Below are 24515 nucleotides of genomic sequence, written 5' to 3'. Positions count from 1 at the left end.
GAAGGTTGGTACCACAGAGTCTCTCCCCGGTTTGGTTATCAGCGGAGGAGTGATCCGTGTACTGTCGACATCTGCTGCAACACACGCTGTCTATTGTTCGCGGTCTTGGAATTGCTGCCGCAGAGGTTTCACAGGCATTGGTCGGAAATGGCAAGGTTGCTTCTCTCCTTATCACCCTCTTGGTTCGTGCCATCTTAAACTACGGAAAGCTAAACAACAAGCCCACTTGAATTCCTCGTTCACCCCGCAGTTAAGAGCCTTACGCAAAGAAAAATGCAATGCTGAATCACTCTGGAAGAGCTACCCATGTGACCCTAACAAAGAACGCCTCATCATCACCACCCACAATTACAAGGAAGCGATTTTAAAAGCCAAAAAGGAGACCTACAACCAAAGTATCATACAAGCAGAATCCAACACTAAGGAGTTATTTAAAATCCTTAAGAATTGGAAGCCCCCTCCGTCGCTCCTGACACCTGCACCAAAGACAGTAAATGGTGTAACAACATTCAAAACGCTCTCCTTAATAAAATAACCACCCTGCAATCGAAAATTAACCACCCTACTCACCAACCCCCCTACTAAACTTTACACCACTCCGACGGCCCCCTTTACTCACACCCCTTTTAGCTTCACCCCACTCACCATCCTCGAGGTCGAAAACATCATTCGCAATTTAAAACCCTCTAACTGCCAAGGTGACTCCTGCCCAGCACCTATCATTAAGGAAGCGGCACATGACCTCGCTCCTTTTATAACCACCTTCATCAACTCTTCATTCCTAATGGAACGGTACCCAACAACTTAAAGGACGCGTGGGTTATCCCCCTCCTAAAAAAAACACATTTGGACCCCGAAACACCAACTAACTACATACCTATTACCATTGTACCGTTCCTAATACTTGACAGAGCAGCATACATGCAGATTCAGAACTACTTAGAAACCAATAACCTCCTCGGCTCAAGACAATCTGGTTTCAGACCCAAACACGGGACTGAAACAGCTCTTCTTGACCTCAAAACTCAAATTGAGGACCTTAAAGACAACGGTAAAGTGGCCCTTCTACTACTACTGGACTTATCCACTGCCTTCTACTTGGTCAATCACCAAATACTATGTCGGCACCTGAAGTCCGCTGCCCACTTCTCTGACAACGCTTCCAACTGGATTAGGTCATTCCTCGACAACAGGCACATGAGTTTTCTCACCTACCGCATCGGCCGACCCTGCACCAGTCCCTTGTGGAGTCCCGCAAGGGTCCTGTGTCTCCCCTACTCTCTACAATGTCTTCACCAAGCCATTATTTGATGTGCTTGACTATCTGGGCGTCACCTACACGAATTACGCTGATGACACCCAGATACTCATACCCATTACTGGTGACTACATTGTTGACTCTAAAGCCCTTAATGACATTTACCTTGTCATACAAGCATGGATGGCCCAGCACGAGCTGTGCCTCAACGATGACAAGACTGAGCTTCTCATCCTAGGCACGCAACAGAGACTTAACAAACTGAGTCCCCTGTTTAGCTCCTTTAACATTGACGGTAACCTAATTAAAGTATCTAAAGATACCAAAACTCTGGGTATCTACCTGGACGCCTCCCTGACTCTCACCCGACAAACTAATGCAGTTGCCGCTGTGTCTGCCTACACCTGCAAATTGATCTCAGCCTGTCGCCCATTCCTCACCGTCCAGAACTGCATTACCCTAGCCAGGACCTTGGTTATGTTCAAATTGGACTACTGCAATGCACTGTACCAAGGCACTAACCAGGGTAATGTCAACAAACTTCAGACTACCCAAAATAATGCCATTAGAGCGGCTCTTAATATCCCCCGTTCTGCCCACATCTCAGAAACCAGGAAGAACCTCAACTGGCTCTCCTTGAAAGCACTGACCCTTACATACAAATGTGTTAACCACCAGGCCCCCTCATATCTAGTTTCATGATTTACTCAACATATACCAACGAGAGTACTTACATCGGCACAATCACAAGGTCTTGCGATCCCTAGATTCAAGCTTCAAACTGCTGGGGGTGCCAGCTTCCCTGTCTTGGCAGCCAAGCTTTGGAACACTGTACCACTCACTATCAGAACCCTACCATCATTTAACCTTTTCAAACACAAAGCCAAGCTCTGGCTAGTTACATCTCACTAACAACTGCTCTTCTGACTCTGGACGGGCCTCCTGGGACCCAGCTCTGCTTTGTTCCGGCACTACTGTTCTGCCTTTTGCCCTGATTTGCAACGTCAATTGTATATTTTGTATATTTTTTGTTCTCAATCTGTTGGTATCATTGTGATGATATGTCATACCTGTAATTTGTCTGCCAAGATATGCGCCTGGTTGCCCTTGGGCCTGGTCTGCGCTATATAAATAAAACAAATACAAAACTTTCTTCTCCTCTTGAACTGCCCTGCTGAGTTAGCTCTGTCGTTGTGCGGTCTGCCTTACTCGTATTGTGCTCTCGTGCTCCGCCTTTTATCCTAGTTGGGAAGGGAAAGAGCCGTCAGGTGTGAATGATCCTGGTCATTTGCCTAACTTGGCCTGGTGTTGGGAATTGTCAGGTTAACGGCTCTGGCGTTTGTCGTGTTTTGTGCTGTGCGAAAGTGTTTGTATCAGAAAAGGGGGGATGGAGTTTTTGAGCATCCTGTGTGGTAGCGTTGGGAAAAGGTGTTATAAGAAGGGGGATACCGCATCTCCTCCATTGATGTCCCACTTCCACACCCTGAGGACCCCACCCATCCAGGTGATCCTCCCGCACTGGGCCACCCCCAGGAACTGTATCCAATAGCAATGGCTGTGTCCTGGCCACCTAAGGGGACAGATCCCCGGGGACTAGCAAGTGAGACACTTTCAGGTTTCTCCCACAACCCTGAGAGAATTGCATAGATTGTCCTTGTAAACTGCCCCCTAAACTAGGAGATAGTGGCAAACAAATTCCACCTATGGCTTATGTGCAAACCTTGTGCATTCGCGAGAGGTCCCAAAGTAGTATCTTCTGCTGGCTAAAGGCCATACAACAAGCAGCATATCGTTATAGTTTAGGGTTGGGAATGGACAACAATCAGACATTGGTCCCATTTGGAAACTGCAGGTTATTTTTGAGTAAACAAATATAGAAGGCGATCTGGCAAGCTTTACCAATACAATTACATCTATTAAGTGTAACCCAACAGTCCTCGACCAATGACAACCAAACAAAACGATTAGACATGAACAGAAAAATCACGAGCTTGCCGCCTTGGGACTAAAGTTTAGTTGAAAACGTGCACTCTTCACAAATGCGTTGATTCATATCGATAACATAACACAACCACAGAAGATTGTCAGGAGCGAGCCGTTGAATGCTACAGGAAGTGATTTATGTTTTTTCATTATTACAGATGACGTTATTCCTCTAATTCAATACATAATTGTCCTGACATTCATTCTTATTTAGAAAAATATGCACGCTGGTGTTGCATGCATTCTTGTTCTATCTTTAGCCACATTTTCAGGCAGGTTATTTTCCTACCTTCCTCTGCGACGACGGTGAGTGTGACAATGTTGCCAGCGTCCTTAATCAGCTGCACGATATTGTCGTGAGACAACTCGATGATGGACTGCCCGTTCACGGCTGAGATACGATCGCCTACTTTCAGCTTCCCGCATCGATCTGCCGGGCTTCCGTCGATGACACGACCGATCTTATGAGGGATCACTGCGGAAAAGGAAAAAAGGCGATACATTAGAATTCCAAATGTAATATTAAAAAAAACACAATGAAAACGATGCAATGTTCACCCCATTTTCTAGCGGGAAGTTGATGTTGAGGTATCAGATGTTGTGTTACCGAATTGGGTCCCTCGCTGAATCATTAACTTTGATCACTCTGAATACATATGCAAAATAAGATAAAGACAAGACAAAACTCAAACACACAAGAGCAGAGGGAAACAAAGTAACACGTTCATAAATGTTGCCATTTTTTGTTTTAACAGCAAGAGGTGCTGTGACACACTTTTCCTTGTTATTTCCGGAGTGCAAATTCCTGGAGGAAGAAATGATCACCTTTAAGTTGAGGAATAATTAGGAAATTTGCAGACGAGAGAAAGGTTAGGCTCAAATCTGGTGAGCACTAGCAAAGCTAGCCGGGCTAGAACCGACCAGTCTCAGTGGAGCTGCGGATGTGGGTGGCAAAGGTAGACCAGATACATTAAAGGCATACTGGGTGTACTGCGTTAAACAAGGATCCAATCTCACCTTCTCGAAGCGGCTACAGGATTACAAGCAAACTCTTCCCGGTCCAGGCCCTGCAGGATCATATGTTTGTGTCGAACTCCAAAAACACTCTGCAGCCTGGCATCACAAGGGGCACAGCCCTCTACCTACTTCCACCCACTGCACAATCTAAGCACACACAATATCTCATCTCAAAGACCCACATCTAAGTGCCACAAAACCTGTTAGTTGGCATCAGTAACCATCTCTGCATACGAGATGATGGCGGTCAACCAGCCATGGTTATTGGGTGTTTGTGGACCAGGTTAAAGAGAAATAAAAGGCACGGGCACCTGGGTTCGATGAACAGGATGACCCAAGAACTCAAGACCTCAAGTTAAATTCACAGCGTAGCGGGAGGAGTGGCCACATCGCGCCACACCCTGGAAAGCTCAACAATGATACTACAATTATCTAATAAACACTTTATGAGATGAGGCTGTGTTCCAGGAATTTACACATGCAAACCCATTCATAACTGTATTTGTGAACCTGCTCCCTAGCCATGGGAGTTGCTAGGTCTGGAAAAGACCCGGGGCTAAGATAATGTCGAAACTGTTGGGACTGGGGGCTAGCTAGTCTTTTGGCTGTAGCTCCTGAGATTCTATCCGGGGCTACAACCAAAAGATCAGGGGCTATAGCCCCCTTAGCCCCCCGTAGCAACGCCCCTGTCCCTAGCACAACATTGCTGAAGACTGTGTTAACATGTAACATTTACCCAGCTTACACTGGGAGATAGCAGCTTTCAGGAAGTCTACGGAGTCTTTCATAATGAAGGGACAAGACTGGAGATCTCAGGAAGGAAATGACTTGTGTAGAACACCGGAATGTTTCCGAACTATCTACAAATCCCAAAACATGGACATTTCTCCAAAGCTACTCATGTATAAAAAAATTAAAAAAAATAAAAACAGAGCTGATCCTCTGCAGTGACAAGCCTTCTGGGTAATACGACAGTCTATAAATAAACAAATCAAATATGCTTACAGAATTTATTCCGATCCCAGCGTGCTCTCACTGAATAAATGAATCTGTCAAAAGTGCAATTTCAAGTGCATTGTACTGTCAAAAGGTGATTTGTAAAATGTGTGCAGTTTGTACCTTGGAAAGGAACGAGCTCTTTAGTGAGGCATATTGTGACCAGACACCCTGGCATCTCATGGGTTGGCAAGGCGGAGGGGCAAGTCACTGCTTGTTAAGAGCTGAAATAGTTGTGAAATCCCATTTGCTGAGATGGAAAAGTTGGTGATCGGTCTCGTGGTGGGAAGGATTAATAAATATTGGGTCATTCTTAGGCCATTGGGTTGTCCATTCTAGAACCTCAAATGTATGTGAACGCCCCCTTCTAGGCCTCTCATTAGTTACCATCAGAAGTAGAACAGAGTAGTAAAGCAGCACCATTACGCCTCTACTGCTACCCCCCCAAGCGGTCACGTCCCCGCTTGGGGGGGGTGGCAGTAGAGGCGTAATGGTAAGCGATTCATCCAGAGCAGAGATCCACAACCTGTGGCTGCCCAGTGGTTTGGGACTAGGACTCCCACGAGCACTCACCGTCGACTGTGCTGGCGTTCACTGGTGAGGGTTGTAATCCTAGACATCCAGAGAGCCAAAGGATCTAGAGTGTGTGCACTTTACCGCCACTCCATGCTCCGCTACGCATCACGACGACAGTCAGAAATGACAGACTCGACATACATTGAAAACCTCAACACATAACCTTTTCCATAGGCGAAAACACACATCCTCTTCATAGTTGTGGCTATTCTGCTTCAGCCACGTCTGTCGATCAATCAATGGGCAAGAAAAAGCCATGTGTGCAATGGCCAAAGGGCTGCGCATGGTCCAATAACAAGGTACTTCCAAGGCAGTCACTTCCGGTGCAAGCAGTTATGAGCATGGGTCGTACAAACAGCAAATCTAGTTGCATTGCTGATGGTGGGGGGGGGGGGGTAGGGGGCAACATGGCACATTACCTGATTAAGCGTAATTCCGCGAGCTAGCCCTGCCAATGGGCTGATTGTTGTGGCCAGCTTTAAGGAAACTGGGAACCCTTGGCTCCTCTGGTACCCTGCCCAACCACCATTCATACCATATGGAACTGCACACAAGTCCTTTCCAACTCCTCTTGAGAGCATCATCCCAGGACACCCTTCTTCGTATTGGTGTAAACATTTCTTTTGTAATAACACTATTCTTAGTTGCCTTTGTGTTGACCTGGTTGTTGGTAAAGTCGCACATTCTTTTCTGCCTGGACTTGGAAAAACATTGCAAGAGTAGACATAGATAACGCCCTCACCATTATTGGAATGTAAATGCACCTCCAGTGCACATTTGCACCCCCTTTCTACGTTATTTCTGCATACACAAGGGAATGAACATGTAAGGGACACAAGGGCAACAAGCAGTGCTTTAAGTGGACCGTGGCTGGGCCCCGACAGTCTCCTCAAAGTGGGTCTGAGCCGGGGCCCTGTCGGGGCCCCCGGTCCCACCGCAACATTGGCGGGATGCATTATCCGCGACGGCAGATGCGCCCGCCATTAGGTCAGGCAAGCTGACACAAGTGTCAGCCAGCCACAGCGTCAGTGTAGCTGGCACTTCTGTCCGTCACTGTAACTTCCCCTGGTGACCTCTCGCGCGAGGGGTCACCAGAGGAAGTTACTGTGTCTTTGTTTCCCCAGGTCGCCGAGGCGTTTTTAACCCTCAGCGAACCTGGGGACTGCTCGACATATTTCGAGGTTTATGAAAAGTGCACAATTCAAGCCATCTTTTATAAAGCTTTGCCAACGGACAAAGACGTCTCAGGCTTTGTCCGTCAGCAAAGCTTTAAAAAAGATGGCTTGAATTGTGCACTTTTCAAGCCATCTTATATAAACATAGAAATGTTTAACAAAGATGGTTTGGAAAGTACACGAACCTTAAGGTATGCACACAAATATATAAAAGCTATATATTTGTGTGCGTACCTTACTATGGTTTATGTTCTTTTCAAGCCATCTTGAAGTACACAAACCATAGTAAGGCACGCAAACAAATATTTAAATGTAAGCATGTATATATTTTATGTGCGTACCTTACTATGGTTTGTGTAGTATGCAAACCATCTTTTATATGTTTATAAAAGATGGCTTGTATACTACACAAACCATAGTAAGGTACGCACATAAATATATAAAATGTTTGCCTTCCTTACTATGGGTTGTGTACGTTTTTAAGGCCGCACCTGTCCCACAAGCCACGCCCCCAGATGAAGCCCACCCTCGATTTCTTACCCCACTTAAAGCCCTAGCAACAAGGGACCAACCTGCAGGGTCTCAGAAGAGGGGGCCCTCTAGAACTACCTGAGAAACCCAGCACTCTGAACGGTGCATCAAGATGAGGTCAGGAAATGTCCATAATTTAATCACAGATGAATTTGCCTCCACCTGGCCATAGGAGAAAGGAGTCTGAAAAGAACCTAAACCAAATGCCTACAATTGCAGACCGAATAAATTGGCCTTTCTAATAAAGGACAAATCAATCACTTAACACAGTGAAGTATAAAATACTACAATAGTTATTAAAAGAGAAATATAAGCTCAGCAATGGCCAAGTAACAGGGGGCTGAAATACATCAATCCCAAATGCATTTTGTTTGCTATGAGAAAAGGAGGCACTTCAACTGATAAAGACATCCCTGCGCTTCACAATGACCAAAAGTTCTTGAATTACGACGTAATAAAACCTGTTCCATTTGTGCGCTCCGAGGCCCATGGACATGCGCCACTTTATACAAATTGAATAAGAATAATAATATCAGTGATTTATTGATGTTGGGTAGGAGTTACTTAACCGCGAGCTGTACTTTGGAGGTGGCATGCGTGTGCACAATCTAGTGTTTCACCCTGGGCACCAAATGGACTAGAAACTGCCCTGCCCACAGCCCCAGGAGCGCCCTGGTCCGAGTGACTTGCTTGCTTCACTTACCGGTCTTGTGCGTTCCTTACGGACGGCTGAGCTGCGGGTATTCAGCCTCACTCGCACATTTTCCTTTGCTCGCAAGCTCCGCTCGCTGTACTGTGGCTCTAGATCTCGCTGTCAGTTGCGCTCGGCTTCCGAGAATGCTGTCTGTTTTCCTTCCGGCCTCTTCTCCCCTCGCAGCTCCCGCGCCACGGCTTCGACCACGGAGGTTCCCAAACTTGCGGTTCCTTCACAGCCCGGCTTCTCACGGGCACGGGGCACCACACGCTTTTTGGGTCTTGTGCTGGTGTCCTGGCTGTGCTGCAGGACACACTATGGCTCCTTACAAACTGGATTCCCTGCTGGGCTCTTCCACACTGGCCTCCCTCTTGGTCTGTGGGTTGCTGGTTTCCTCTCTTTTTATACACCTACAACCACTTGACAGGATGCAGGTGTGAGTCTTCAATTAGAATTGCCTGACTGCAATTAGAACGACATGCCTGACCTTCATAATACTCTGTATTTTCTTCATCCCATTACTAGAGTGGTGAAATAGGTTACTAGTGTTCACTACTTCAAATCGCCTCTTCCACGTACCAGTACTAGAGTGGTGAAATAGGTACCTAGTGTTCACTACTCCTAGTCGCTTCCTCCTCGTCCCAGTACTAGAGTGGTGAAATAGGTTACTAGTGTTCACTACTCCTAGTTGCTTCTTCCTCATCCCAGTACTAAAGTGGTGAAATAGGTTACTAGTGTTCACTACTCCTAGTTGCTTCTTCCTCATCCTAGTACTAGAGTGGTGAAACAGGTTACTCGTGTTCACTACCCCTAGTCGCTTCCTCCTCGTCCCAGTACTGTAGTAGTTTGAATGAGGAAAATTGAGGGGGGGACTGTTGTACAATAGCCCAGAATGCGTGGTGGAGGGTTAGGTTGACTTTCACAGGGAAAAGGGGATACAATGTCTCACCTGGGGGAACCCTGTTCCCAAGGACTCTCCACCCAAATGATCCTCCCTCGCTTCTCTACCCCCAGGGTCCAGATCCAAGAGCGATGGCCTTTCCCTGGCGACCTGAGCAGGGGATCGAGGGGAGGAGGCGTGAGAATACCCTCATGTTTCTCACACCACACTCCGCTGCAGGGATATGAAACAAAGCTCAAAACTAGATGCAGTACTGTTCTTGTTCTGACGCAAACCAGTCTAGATTAGCGATGCCAGACCCTACTCCCCTCTGCCCATCATCTTACCCTAGTCTAGGACATCACCACTTTTTATATGATTTATCAGCACCCTGCACCACTAGTCCAGCTAGGAGGCTACCCTTACATGGATCGAACCAAGGCCCTAACGTACACCACTTGCTGGGTCTATACCATTATTTTCTCATCCCAACATCTCTGCTCTATGTGGGGCCGTCCAGAGGGGCAAGGATTGTGTATATCACTTACTGTATCTACCGAATGATGGGCAAGCAAATCAGTAAGTAGTGACATTGAAGGCCTGCTCCGACATGACGACTGATGGTGTCAATCTCCCGTAGCATAGATATGGTCTAGTGTCTTTTATGCTCATCCGTGTGCAGGAGACTAGATGTGCACTGTATCCAGTGGTAGAGGTGTACCAAAAAAAGTAGTGGAGCTGTGGTCTTGGCAGGGGAGAGGGTAGGCAGAAGCGTAGTGCAACATATGACAAGGTGTTGCGGCAAAGGCATTGCAATAGTCCAAGTGGCTAGTAACTAAGGCCATTACAACTTTACACTTGCACAGGGACATGAATGGACAAATGCTCTATGTATATTGGTGAATATGGTCGTAAAAAGTATAAGAATGGTAAACAGAAAATATAAAAGTAGTGCAAAACTGATCCCGACCGTTCCTGCTCACTGACTATCTCATTAGGGTGACTCCTTGCAAAGACAGCATGCACACCATGTATCCACAGCAACTGCTTGCATCTTCAGTCCTTGAACTCAACCATTGCAAATCAGGTCTTAAAACGTGGGGTCCCTATATATTACTATTATACTGTTCATTTGAGATGTTACATTGCTATGAACAGTTTTAATAGGCATGTCCAGAAAAATAAACTTTTTTATTTTCGTTAGGACATCTTAATGTTATAATGCACATATGTGAAGGGCACATTCTATATACATGTCTTTAAAACAATTTAGGCCTTTATTCACTGGTAACATGTATGTCAACTCGTACCATCTATCACTAATAATATAGAAGCCAAACATAAATCTAATGCATGCAACCGTTGACGCGCCTCTATGAAAGACTGCAATACAGTGGTAGCGTTGGCACGCCTCTATGAAAGACTGCAATACAGTGGTAGCGTTGGCACGCCTCTATGAAAGACTGCAATACAGTGGTAGCATCGATGCGCCTCTATGAACAACTGCAATAGAGTGGTAGCGTTGATGCGCCTCGCTACACACCTCTATGAAAGACAACAATACAGTGGTAGCAGTGACGTACCTCTATGGAAGACTGCAATACAGTGGTAGCGTTGACACGCCTCAATGAAAGACTGCAATACAGTTGATGCACCTCGCTACCACACCTCTATGACCGACAGCAATACAGTGGTAGCGGTGACGCACCTCTATGAAAGACTGCAATACAGTGGTAGCGTTGACGCGCCTCTATGAAAGACTGCAATACAGCGATAGCGTTGACACGCCTCGCTACCATGCCTCTATGAAAGACCGCAATACAGTTGATGCGCCTCGCTACCACACCTCTATGACCGACAGCAATACAGTGGTAGCGTTGATGCGCCTCTATGAAAGACTGCAATACAGTTGATGCGCCTCGCTCCCACACCTCTATGAAAAACTGCAATACAGTGGTAGCGGTGACGCGCCTCTATGAAAGCCTGCAATACAGTTGATGCGCCTCGCTACCACACCTCTATGAAAAACTGCAATACAGTGGTAGCGGTGACGCGCCTCTATGAAAGCCTGCAATACAGTGGTAGCATTGATGCGCCTCTATGACAGACTGCAATACAGTGGTAGCGTTGACGCACCTCTATGACAGACTGCAATACAGTAGTAGCGTTGAGGCGCCTCTATGAAAGACTCCAATACAGTGGTAGCGGTGACGTGCCTCTATGACAGACTGCAATACAGTGGTAGCGTGACGCGCCTCTATGACAGACTGCAATACAGTAGTCGCGTTGAGGCGCCTTTATGAAAGACTCCAATACAGTGGTAGCGGTGACGTGCCTCTATGAAAGACTGCAACACAGTGGTAGCGTTGACGCGCCTCTATGGAAGACTGCAATACAGTGGTAGCGTTGACGCACCTCTATGAAACTGTAATACAGTGGTAGCGTTGACGCGCCTCTATGACAGACTGTAATACAGTCCTAGTGTTGACGCGCCTCACTACCATGCCTCTATGACAGACAGCAATACAGTGGTAGCATTGACGCGCCTCTATGAAAGACTGCAATACAATGGTAGCGTTGGCGTGCCTCTATGAAATATTGCAATACAGTGGTAGCATTGACGCGCCTCTATGGAAGACTGCAAAACAGTGGTAAAAGGGGAATTGTTGCTTGTTTCGGATTGCTAGTAATTTCGGACTCTCTTGAAATGAGGACACAAAGTGTTGAAGGATGTACCTTCTACACACAATTGCACTGTGAAGGTGCTTAGTGCATGTACGAAACGATGAGGACACACATTTCAAAACATTTTGGGGACAAGTGATGAAATGCACTTGGAGCAAAAAAAATCTGTGCTGAAATCACACAAGAATCTGTGCGCCAGACATGCTCACATTCAGAAGCACTTTCGGACTGCCTTTGCCTAGTCGGGAGGGGGGTGGGGGGGTATTATTGCCCATTTTCAAGTACATCCTGTATTCACAAGCAGGATCGGTTTCAAAATGCACAGAAAACCGAGATCCCCCCTGCACCTAGTTGGAACAGGTGCCGGGGGATGCGCAATGCACCACGGGGTCAATTCTGACCCAGTCATGCATTCCTGGTTGTTTTAAAGTGGAACCGCAGTGGTAGGAACCGCTGCCTGCATTGATGTCCCTTAAACAGGCATTGAAATGCTTGATTTCTTTCATCGTCCTTTTAAAATGCCGGCCCCTTTAATGAACTATCTTTGTGAAATGTGCTTTGGGAATCCTCGCCGGTGCCGGGGGCCTGGTGCACGTAGCTCAGCCTGCAAATGCGCAGGCCACCTTTACGCAAAAGCTGATATGTGCATTTCCGAAATTCAGGTACGGCAGGTCTCACAAAGATGACCAAGGCAAAGGATAAACTCATGGTGCTGTCCAACTTCATAAAAGGCAGGGTCCCTGCAAATAAACAGTACTCGTTTTTCCTTCTGTTTTAAGGTATATCATTTGAAGATCAGCCTTGAGGGAGGCTCGTGTTAGATGGATGAGATGGGGGGTCAAAAATTGACTACTGGCGCTTTCTACTCCTTTCTGAGAAGTCCTCCAATTCAAAAAATAAAATATGTCTCACACTTCAGAAAAATCCCTCCTTGCAATGTTGGTGGCTAGTTAGGCGCTCCCCTCTGAAATGTGGCAAGCCTGCACTGCCCAAGATGGCAGATTCAAATTTCCAAGTGTGACAACCTGAAAAGCACTGAAGTGGTTAATAAAGAGACAATAACGCCCGTGCGGAGGAACGTGCTGACTACATCATGACGCAGATATCTTTATTACTATACCCACACCAACCGACAAGAACCCTCGGTTCAGGCAACAACATCCGCCTGGAACCGAAACCCTACAACAGAAGAAAACTCGGACGATCCTCTTTCTCTCACCAGGCACCAAAAACTTAGAATGACTTACAAAAGAATATACGGAACACAAGAAACCACCTAGTATTCAGGAAACTGCTCAAATCCTGGCTCTTCACTATGTAACTAAAAGACCCACCACAAGAACGCCCACACCGCTAAAACAACAATGAATGTAGATACTGATCCCGTTTCCCACCAAACAACCGAATACGAACAGAATACAAGGAATGCACTCCACCCCATACCATAAGACATAATGAGAGATAGCGACAAGAGGAGGCCACTAAAGACGGAACACATAGGCCGCTCCCTTCTTGTTCACAGGTGCGCCCAGAGAACCTGGGGACCGACTCCGTTGGTAACAGAGCGTGATATAAACTACCTTTTAACATCTAACATTTGTAGCACAATTTCATTTTTACTGATTCTACAGCCCTCTCTCCCTCCTAGGATGGGCCTGGCTGCTCTGTCTATGCTACCATGAACTCAGGTGGTACGGCCTCGTACTAGGAGTGGAGTCTTGTACTGCCTCAGTTGAATGGTCTTGCCAAGCCCTTAGTTGCACTTCAGAAAAACTGTCCTAACACTGGTAGCAGCAGTGGGATGAATGTGGATTGCATTACATTGACTATTGATATACTTTGTCCACAGGAAGCGTTGCACTAATAACTAAAATTCTTTTAGGCGTAGGCCTCTCTCTCCCTATACGGGACTCTCAAATCTAGCTGTGTTTTAGGATTGTACTGAATTATTCAATTGTTTCTCAAACCCAGCCAAGTATGGTACTATACTCAATTGCTCTGTTGGGCGTGGGCCTCTCTCCCTCTGTATAGGACTCACAAATCTAGCTGGTTTCGCACCATGCAGGATTCCTGAAATCTAGGCATTCAGCCATACTGTGAAGTTTAGCTGCAAAACATAACCCATTAACCAAAAAGCTCAAACTTTCTGCATACTTAACTTACTCAAAAAACTAACAACCACCTCTCGCACCGCAAACCGCGTGCATTTCACCACACTGCAACAACACAAACAGCAACAACAGCACACAAGGACTGACATCGCTCCGATACTCGCACCAAAGCTCAGCGCATGGTGTATACCGAGATGAAGCTGCCAACAGAACACCACTCCTCTCACTATCCTACGCCCTCTTCACCCTACTAACCCATCCCGCCTTCTCGTTTACAGATGCGCCAGAGCACCTGGGGACTAACTCCGTTGGTGACGGTGTGCGGTACAAATACATTTAACATTCAACTATATAAACCGCAATTGTATTAAAGAAACTGAGGCAAATATTATGGGCTCTTCCTCCTTTAATTCCAACAGGAGTACATTTGAGGGATTTTTATAAAAAAACCTTTAGAACCAGAGAAAAAATTCCAACTGTCCTGGCAGCCCCTTCAATCAGGGGTCCTCTGCAGTTAAACAAACGGGACACGACATGCCCTACACCTAATGCCATACTTCGCTAATTCATTGAATCCTGCATTTATGGAAGACAAAACGTATGGTAATGGGATGTATACCACGGAGCACTGTTCATGACCCGATACCAGCAAACAAAGAAAGTCCCAGTCCAGAATAATACTTAGAGACAAGGACAGTGATCGAGTCTACAGAGGGGAAACAAGATGGTAGTGGACTGGTACCTCATCATTAAAGAGGGCAGTGAAGCACAACATATCTAGTTGTTTTTGGCAATATTAACAAGGAAACTCTCAAGTCCTACCTAGGGATTTCCTTCAAGAAACCAGGGTGAAATAAGCTACTGGGGAGAAATAATTTTCCATATGTCACATCTATTATGTTCAAATTGCCCCTGATGAATGTGTGACATTGAGGCTGAAAAGGACAGAAACATGTACAAGTTGGGCTAGTATTAGAAGCGTATTGATGAAGTGTAAGGAATTGTAACATACGCTGAAATGTAATATCCATTTTTATTGATTTTAGGGTTATCTATGTATGCAAAAGTTTTTAGTTTGTAGTGTTTTTATTGAATGTTTTATATTGTGTATGAACATTTGGGGTGTATTTGTTTGATATTGATTCATCATGTATTAAAATGGTTGATGTATAGTTAGCAAACAAAGGTTCTGTTATTTTATAGGACTGTAGAGAACCTTCCTTTCTGGTTATAGAAATACCACGCCCTGCTTCCATTAGGCATGGTCTCCAGCCACCACTTGGGCAGATCTGAACGAAGAGGGAGGGGTTGGGTTTGTTCCCAAGAGAAGAGGGTGCTCGAGTGCGTATGGGAGGCTTTGTGTGCCTGTGGCATAGGGGTGAACTGACCATGTTTGTAGCATTTTGCAGTTTGGTGTCGGTGTGGGGTGTTGTGGTTGTCGTGTGTGGGTGGGGAAGTTGGTCAGTGTGTTCGCCAGAATATGGATAGCTTTAGTAGGGTTAGTGGGGGAGAAGGCATGATCCTTGTATCAGGGTATAGGGTTGAATCATTGCTGCCCAGGTTATTTGTTTAGTAAACTGGAACCCAAAGTGTGATGGTCAACAATGTTAGGTCTCTCTTTCACTGGTAAGCCAATTCGCTTGGATCACGTGACCCGGGAAACCTAGCCAACACCTGGCACTTTCTGCTATACCTCTTTGTATTAAAGCTTTGAGCTTCTCTTTGACCATTGGCCATGGTTTGGCAAGTTAAGTTGGCAAATCAAGCCATGTTTTTAGTGCTTTCCTGACGTTTAGATGTTCCTCTATTGTGCGTATTCTCTTGTGGAGGAAGTTCCCGAGTTTCATTGAGATGTTTTAAAAGGCTGATCGGCCAAAGTTCTCTTTCGAATATTGTTTGGCTTCAGGACGTATGTCATTGCCAGACTTCAGAGGAGACCAAGTGCTGGTGTAGAAAGGTCGCGGAGGGGCTGGTGCCCTGGTAGGAATCGGAAGGAACCAAGCAGTCAGTCAAAATGAGACAGGGGGAAGAGGGGAGTGCAGCAATTCTGATCCTTGGTCATGAATTGCGGAGGAAAACAATGCAAAGTGTTATGAAATAGATTATTTTCCTGCCTGGTAGCCAATGTAGGGATCTTAGTGCATGTGTGAGGTGTTCTCGCTTGCTGAGTCTTGCTTCTGTGTTCTAGATCCGCTGGAGTTTCTTGGCAAGGTAGTCAGATATTCCTAGTAGACACTTTCAGCGGAGACTGTTGTCATAACACAATGGAAGTACTCAGCGAGGAGGGATAATACTTCCCTCCATTTCTAATAAATGTGTGCTTTTATACACACATTATTAGGAAAATCAATATCTCATAGCAAGACTGGAAACTCGCGTGACTTCTGCGGTTGCTATTGGTACTCTTCTTCAGAGGAGATTTGCCTGGCATTTCGGTGCAGGACTGCCTTTGGGTGGGGCAAAGACTGATATGCATATGGAAATGTCTCCTCTGTGAAAAGCGCAGTGACTTAAAGCGGGGATGAGACTCTCCCGGGGGCCATCCGCCCAAGCACAGGTCAATGAACTGCGTTTGTGTCGGTAGAAGGACTCCCAGTTTTTTTTGTGCATATTTTAAGGCATCTCAATCAGTGCCTCAGCAAGATGAGCCAACGGCTTGAAATGAAATGCCCTGAATGTCTAATCGCTGCATCATTCCAATGCCTTGAGAATATCTTCAAACGCTGTCTAGCTAGGAGGGCCTTGAGCTCCAAGATACCCGGGGCGGGTAAGAAGGAACCTAGACTATTTCTATAGGGTATTCCCTACCTAACAAAACTAAGGCGCTTGTCACTCATCAGTGAAATGGCTTTAAAAATCTGTCACTATCCAAAACTAACCCTGACTGACCGTACCACTATTGATGATAACCAAGGGACGGAGAATGGCTTCCTTCTCCTGGGTTGTTACTTCTCGCAAGTTGTGTTCAATAACTAGGGTCGAGGTTGGCTCTAGATGTGGAAGCAGCCTGTGCTAGGCCCGCTATTTATCTGAGACTAATAACATTGTTTCAGTTTTGCAAGATCACAGGAGCTGTTGGGGTTTAGCCAGTACCCCAAGTTGTTTATGTAGATCAGGAAAAATTGCCTCCTGGCTATCTTGCTTCAATTGTTGAGATTTCAACAATTGAAGCAAGATAGCCAGGCGGCAATTTTTCCTGATCTACGTGTTCAATAACTAATCTAATTGTTGTTTGTGACCTTTTTAATTAGGTCACAGTTAATTTAGTACTTTACTGTTCTTCTTGTCCTTCTCAATTCTCTTGATTTGATACCGATATTTCCTCTTATCAGTGTCTGTTCTTGGTTGATTACTTCCTTCTTTGATTCGATTTCCAATATTGGTTCCTCCCTTATCCCAGTGTAAGCTTATCCAATCTTTCTGGGGTTCTCTGTTGCTTTCTTTACTGTGACTATACAAAATCTGCTTACTCTCATAGGTTTTTCCTCCAACTCTGTCATTCTTGATTAAAGTCTCAATTTCTTTACTGAGTCGAGTAGGAATGGTTTCATAATGATTCCCCTTTTCTTCGCTTGTTCTCACGACTGTCTTTTCGTTATCCAGACTGTGATGAGTATGAGTACTCTGATAACGATCCTTCCCTCCTTTGCTTATTGTCCAGGCTATTCCTTGGTTATCTCGACTTGTTTTATTCAGAATACTTTTACCATGATTCTTATTACCTTCTCCTACTGATGGATTTTCATTATATTGACTGGGACGAGTATGAATGTACATATACTGATGTTCATTCACTTCTCTTCTTTTCCATAGCATAGTTTCATTATATTGATAGGGACGAGTAGGAGTGTCCACAAAGATTTACTGTCTCCTCCCCGGGTCTCCCGCTTTCCCAGTTACCTGCTTGTCTCAGGGATAACGTCACTGGTTTTCCATTTTGTTTGGGTTTCTCCTTCACTCGTCTGTAGCCCTTTCTCTTGCGTTCCCTCCTTGTTCTCATCCTTCCTAACGGATGCTTGGTATCTCTGTGTCCGGTGGTGGTTTGCGGTCTCATAAGCATAGCGGTATCAGCATGCTTGATAGGACCTCCAATCCACCATTGCCTCACTGTGGTTACATCTTCTCTCTCTACACTTACGAGGACGCCACACGTCTGCTTCCTCAACTCCAGCTTGTCAACCTGTTTGAAACTCCTGTGCTCTCAAGTTCCCAGTCTCCTCCCCTTGCAGAGATGACGTTGCTTTGGGCTTTCCCCGGCTTAGCTTCTTTCCCCTTTTCTCGTGCTGCTTCTTAAAGCCCTTCCTTGTTATTCTATTTTCATCTCAGTAGTACAAAGTCTTCCCCTTGAAGGAATATTTATAATTTCAGTTTCACAATAATACATATTGGTTCATTCTTTGTACACAACGTATAAGGGCCTGGATGAATGGGTAGAATTTAGGGGAGTCTTTAGGGATTTCCTCACAGGAAAGGGAGTCCTTGTCTCCACAGGGGGGGGGGGGGGGGGGGGGGAGTATCTACCAGTGAGGTCCTGCTTGCCTCTACCCCCAGGGAGAGTATTGCAGAGCAGGCTCATCTCCCTAGCCTCACAGGGGGTGAGGGGTCCACCATGGGGAGAAGGGACGAATTCCTGCAATTTGTCACACACAGTCGGCGGAGTGGGCTCCAAAAACGGAGTTATCAACCTTGGTCAGACACATAACCCAATGCACCCATCCGAGCAGCCAGTGAAACCGGTACATGCAGTCACTAAATGGAATAAGGAGCTGCCAAGAAGCCAGTGATCAGAGAGAAGGAGTTTGACTTTCATGTTCTTCAAGACAATGAACCACACGTAGCGTGAGGTTATGAGCAAATGCAGCACTGAAAATGGGAGTAGAATTACACTCCCATTCTTCGTGAGTTTTCAAAACAAATCCCCTGCATAGAGAAAATGTATTATTCAGACTCTAAGCTTTTACATCGGAGACAAGCGCCGTATCATTGTTGCAGCGCATGAGAAATAATATAACGCCCTGTTCACATCCCATACCAAGGAATATTAAGAAGCTAGAGTTGTCTGCACCCTTAGTCCAATGATCCCATGTAGCGCTAGGCTGATGTATAATTCTCAGGGGCGGGGTTTGGGTGGGGTTTTGGGGGGGGGGGCAGGACTGTTTGAGAATCTGGCAAGCCGTTGATGAAGGGCCTAGCAGTTTGAAATAATGTCCTGAAAGCGACCACCACCTGAAATAGGACTGGATGGACTGCTCACGCCCGGCCACTGGAAACTTGAGAGCTCCGAGCATGTACTCTGGGACACCAACTAGGTACAAAAAGATCAAGAGAAAGGTCTAGGTCAAGTAGCTGAGGTGCGAGCCAGATGCAACTACACCAGGACACAGACCACACAGTTTAGTCTAGAAAGCAGTCTGTGAAAAAGTGATCTGAGGCTCGGTTCAATCAAAATAATTGCTGATCCTAATGTGGTAGGAATACGTTGAGCACGATCTGATGGTGTTGAAATTGATCTATTGCTTTAGAATATTTGCTAAATACACATTTATGCTCGCGAGTATTGTAAACAACGCTGCAGCTCTCCCGCTCCTCCATATCATCAGGCACTGTTCTGCAATCTATAGCTCTCCAGATATTGTGGACTGCAACTTCCAACAGACCTAACCAGCAGAGTCATCATAGTAGTAGTCAAAACACCTGGCCAACCACACATCGCAGACACCGTCATGATATAACAATTTGCTGTAAAAACTAAAAATGTACATTTGATTATGCTGGAAGGACAAGCAGTTTGAAGGACAGTCTGTGCAAGTTCAAAAAGAAATTTAAAAAAAAAGCTTAGGCATCAGCGGAGTGCCATCTCCAGGCACCTAGATGCATTTTGGGAGTAGGACAACCCAGCTTAGGACTAATGACTAAGACCATAGTTTGTAAATTTGTCCCCATTGATTATCTTTATAAACTGCATGTTTTTGCTTCTCCAGATTCTATGCATTTTGAAGCACTAGATCCAAATAAGAAAAACTATTTTGATGCTTTCTTTCCTATAAACATTGAAAGTAACCTATTGATGTGCACTACTTTAAATTGAAATTTGAGGATTTAAAAGGTTGTTTTTGTTTTCTTCTAGACATATAAAATGTTTTCTGCTGTGTCCAGAGAGAATAACATTTGAAGAACCATTATCATAGGTATCGAATTCGGGAGCATAACGAGAAACTAAAAAGGAAAAGGTCAAAATGGGTTAATTTTATTTGATCAATTAGTATAGTAGCAAATGTAGCATTTTACATGTGTGCAAATCCAAAGGACCACAAGGCTTTTTTTTTTTTTAATGAATTCCATTTCTTAAAGGGTTATACCCCTCCCACCTGCATCTTGTGCTTAAATTCCAGGGTCTCACTCACCCAGAGCTAGCACGATTTTAAGTGCCTTTCGAAAAATACAGAGATGTCTTTCTTTGTTTTTTTTTCCAACATACCAACTCTCTTTTAAATATTGCGACGACTCTTGGACGTAGTGGTTGCCACTGATTCCCCGGGGACAGTCTTTCCCCGTGTGGCCAGGGAAGGGCAGAAGCTATCTGATCCCCAACACTGGGGGTGGCTATCTGTGGGAGGACCACATGGGAGGAGACTAACCTCGGAGAGTGGAGGCGGTTCACCATGGAAAATACATAATGACCCCCCCCCCCCACTATGGAAGGACTAATAATAGTAGTCCTCTATATCCACCTCGAACCTGCATGGCATACAATGCAGCAGAAGATATTGAACAGCATGGGCAAATTCATCTCGATTCCCATGAATCCACTGGCACGAGGAAGAGGACAAGAGCAATGCAGATTAACAACAAGTAGCATGTGATGTGGTCTAGTCGTCCTGATCAGTGACCCAGACTGGGAAGTTTAAAAGCTACAGCAAGACTAAAGGAGGGAGAATCCCCTCTCCGGATGCAGTTCGGGGAGCAGACAGGTTTTGGCGGGCAGCAGAGCGAAGAACAGTTGGGAAGATGTCGGCCGGAGAGACTTGGGACCGTGAGGGCCACTGCCACAATACAAGGAGCAGTGGAAGCTCCAATGTGAATGCCAGTGCGGTAAGAAGACTGGAGAGTGCAGGAGATGCTGACGCGAAGAGAAGGAACAAGTTACTTACCTGTAACTGTTGTTCTCCAGCATGGGTCTGGCATGGATTCACATGCTCATGAATATTCCCCGTCGTCAGGCTGGGAATCCTCGGTCAAGAAAAAAATCAGTTAAAGTTTCGTTTCTGAACTGTCTTTCTCCTCATAACCAATCACTAGTCTCTGGGTCATACTGCCCCCAGCCAATGACCGCCCTCTACCTAAGCCCCTCCTCTGGCAGCCATCTTCAGATTTGGTAGCACGTAAGGTGGCAGTAGGACCAAGAGAAGAGCCGCAGAGGGGTAGGAGGGAGGGTTCGCATGTGAATCCATGCCAGACCCATGCTGGAGAACAACAGTTACAGGCAAGTAACTTGTTCCTTCTCCAGCATGGGGTCTGGCATGGAATCACATGCTCATGAATACAAGAATACATAGCAGTACACATATGCACAACCACGGGAGGCGGCAAGGCTCAATATTAAGCAATTACATCAACTCAACATTAAGCATCTCTTACTTCCCCACCAGGCCCACCTTCAGGCGAACATGTTGCGCAGCACTGCCTGGCCGACTCTGGACTCCTCCCTGAAATCCTGGTCGACACAGTAGAATCTCGTGAAGGTGTGCGTCGACCTCCACGTAGCAGCCCTGCAGATGTCCAGCAAGGGAACACCAGACAGGAACGCAGTGGTAGCAGCGATCGCTATGGTTGAATGGGCTCTCGGACGGATGGGCAACGGTCGGTTTGCCAACCGGTGACAGTGCATGATGCAGCCGGAGAGCCATCTGGAAATGGAAGCCTTCGATAGGGCCTTCCCTTGGTTCACAGGTCCAAAGTTCACAAACAGCTGTGATATCTTCTGAAAACTCTTTGTGCGGTGCACGTAGAACTTCAGCGCTCTAGCCACATCCAGCGAGTGCAAAGTCCTCTCCGCAGGCGACACAAGCGACGGGAAGAAAACAGGTAACACCAAGGGCTTGTTGTGATGGAAGTCCGGCCGCACCTTGGGCATGAAGGAGGGGTGCGTCCTCAGCACCACCCTCGTCTCGTGGAATGTCAGGCAGGATGGTTTGCAGGAGAGAGCCTGGATCTCTCCCACTAGCCGTGCAGAGGTGATGGCCACCAGAAACGCCGATTTCCACGATAGGAACTTCAGCGGTGGCGAATGCAGAGGCTGGAATGGGGGCCCCCATGAGCCTGCTCAGAACCACGTTGAGCTCCCATGCCGGGGGCGGGGCCTTCACCAGCGGGAACGATCGGAACAGTCCCTTCATAAACTCCTACACCAGGTGATGAGACCACATAGATGACTGCCCCGGAGTCCTGGTGTAGCGGGAAATCGCCGCTAGATGTATCTTGAGGGAGGCATGAGCTAGCCCCGCCTTGGCCAGCGACAGTAGGTACGGCAGCACTTGAGGGGCCGTAATCCGCAGAGGGTTAATCTTCTGTGCATGGCACCAGAGAACCTCTTCCATTTGTGTCCATAGCACTTGAGAGTTGAGGACGCTCTAGCCTTTGCAAGCACCTCCTTGTAGTCCGCCGCAATATCGTACCCTCCAAACTATAGTGCTGCAGGAGCCAGGTCTGCAAGTTCAGCGACCCCGGGTCGTGGTGGAGGATCGCGCCTCATTCTCTGGCGAGGAGGTCCGCGTCCGTTGGCAGTTTGACTGGGTGGAGATGTTGACATGTCCAGAAGGTCCGGGAACCAGATCTGCCTCGGCCACGCCGGTGCGACGAGGATCATCCTGCACCGGGACCGTCTGAGTTGGTTGATGAGTCGCAGCAGCAAATGGCAACGGTGGGAACGCATACAGTAACAGGCCGTCCCAGGGGAATGAGAAGGCATCGCCCATGCTCCCCGGCTGGGGAAACCTGCTGGCGAACTTCCGGCACTTGGGGTTCGTCGCCGTCGTGAATAGGTCGATCTGGGGATTGCCCCATCGTTGGAAAAGTAGATCCACTTGATCCTGACACAGTTCCCACTCGTGGCACGAGCGCAGCTCCCTGCTGAGCAAGTCGGCGATGGTGTTCTTTATTCCTGCCAGATGGAAGGGTACCAGAAACATCCCTTGGGCGACGGCACAGTGCCACAGATCCTGGGCTTCCTTGGATAGGGCTGAGGATCTGGTGCTTCCCTGCTTCCAGATGTAGAACATCGTGGTGGTCTTGTCGGTGAAGATCCTTACCACCTTGCCCTTGAGGGACGGGAGGAATGACCTGATGGCCCAGAACACGGCTCGGAGCTCCAGGACATTGATGTGTAGTGACCTCTCCTCCAGGAGCCAAAGGCCTCTTGCGTGGATATCTCCGGTGTGCGCTCCCCATCCCTCCAGGGAGGCGTCCCTCGTCATCGTCTCCTGATGTGCCGGGGTCTGGAAGTCCATACCCGCTGCCAGATGCACACAGGTGCCCCATCACCGGATCGATTGGCGGAAGGTCTCGTTGAGCGAGATCCTGTCTTCGAAGCTGCCCGCTGCCTGCATCCAACGGGCGTCGAGGAACTCTTGCAGTGGATGCATCCGCAACCTGCACAGGCGCACGAGGTAGATTCCCGAGGACATCATGCCGAGCAGGGACTTGATGGACCTCGCCCTGGCCACCTCCATTGTCAACAGCCATTGCACCTTGGCCAGGATGGCCTTGGTCCTTTCCTCCGATGGAGAAGCCGATCGCGCCACTGTGTCGAGCCTGGCTCCCTGGAACAGGGCGGCGGCACCAAGTGGGATTTCGCGAAATTGATCGAGAATCCCAGATCTGTGAGCAGTTGGACGGTCTTCGCTGTGTGCACAACGGCAAGTTCTCTTGTCTTTGCTCGGATAAGCCAATCATCCAGGTACGGGTAGACATTTATCCTCTGCAGGCGCAGCCGCGCCACCACTGGTCTAGGCACTTGGTGAATACCCTGGGCACCTATTTCAATCCGAAGGGAAGGGCTTTGAACTGGTATTGTCGCCCTTGGACTACGAATCTCAGGAACTTTCAATGTCCTTTTAGAATGGGGATGTGAAAGTAGGCATCCTCCAAGTCCAGCGACGATAGGAAGTTGCCTTCCTCCAGCTGTCCCAGCACGTGCTGGAAGGTTGACCATCCGGAACTTCTGGGACTTGATGTACTTGTTTAAACGACAAAGGTCCGGGATGGGTCGCCAGCCGCAGGTCTTCTTTCTTACGAGGAAGTATCGTGAGTATAACCCGGAGCCTCGTTGGGACAAGCTTAATGGCTCCTTTCTTCAGCATCGCCCTTACTTCCAGCAGCAGTTGAGGTTTTCCTTCCTGGCCACGGGTAGAATGCGTGGGCACTTCTTTAGAAACTAGAGAGTGTGCCCGCGGCCCAGGGCATCCAGCACCCATCGGTGGGTGGAGATGGACTCCCACATGCTGACGAACTTCGCCAGCCGGTCTCCCACCAGCTGCTCAGGTGGGGGCCCCCGACGCTATGGCCGGTTCAGTCCTGCTTGGCCGCGGCCTTGCCGCCTTGGCCTCCTTGG

At 47.2% G+C, this 24515-nt stretch overlaps 1 protein-coding gene across 2 annotated transcripts in view; it reads right to left on the bottom strand.

The window, feature by feature from the left end:
* MAGI3 (membrane associated guanylate kinase, WW and PDZ domain containing 3) overlaps positions 1-24515 on the bottom strand; it is a 1006442-nt gene that overhangs the window by 127100 nt on the left and 854827 nt on the right. For both annotated transcript variants that reach the window (XM_069633359.1, XM_069633360.1), the window contains exon 16: positions 3531-3716. In XM_069633359.1, the coding sequence (XP_069489460.1) occupies positions 3531-3716 (186 nt within the window). The remainder of the gene's footprint in view (positions 1-3530; positions 3717-24515) is intronic.

The sequence above is a fragment of the Ambystoma mexicanum genome, chromosome 13 (genome assembly GCF_040938575.1).
Source record: "Ambystoma mexicanum isolate Mex_15411 chromosome 13, UKY_AmexF1_1, whole genome shotgun sequence".
In the NCBI taxonomy this organism is placed as follows: domain Eukaryota; kingdom Metazoa; phylum Chordata; class Amphibia; order Caudata; family Ambystomatidae; genus Ambystoma; species Ambystoma mexicanum.
This window is presented reverse-complemented; position numbering and strand designations above follow the sequence as displayed.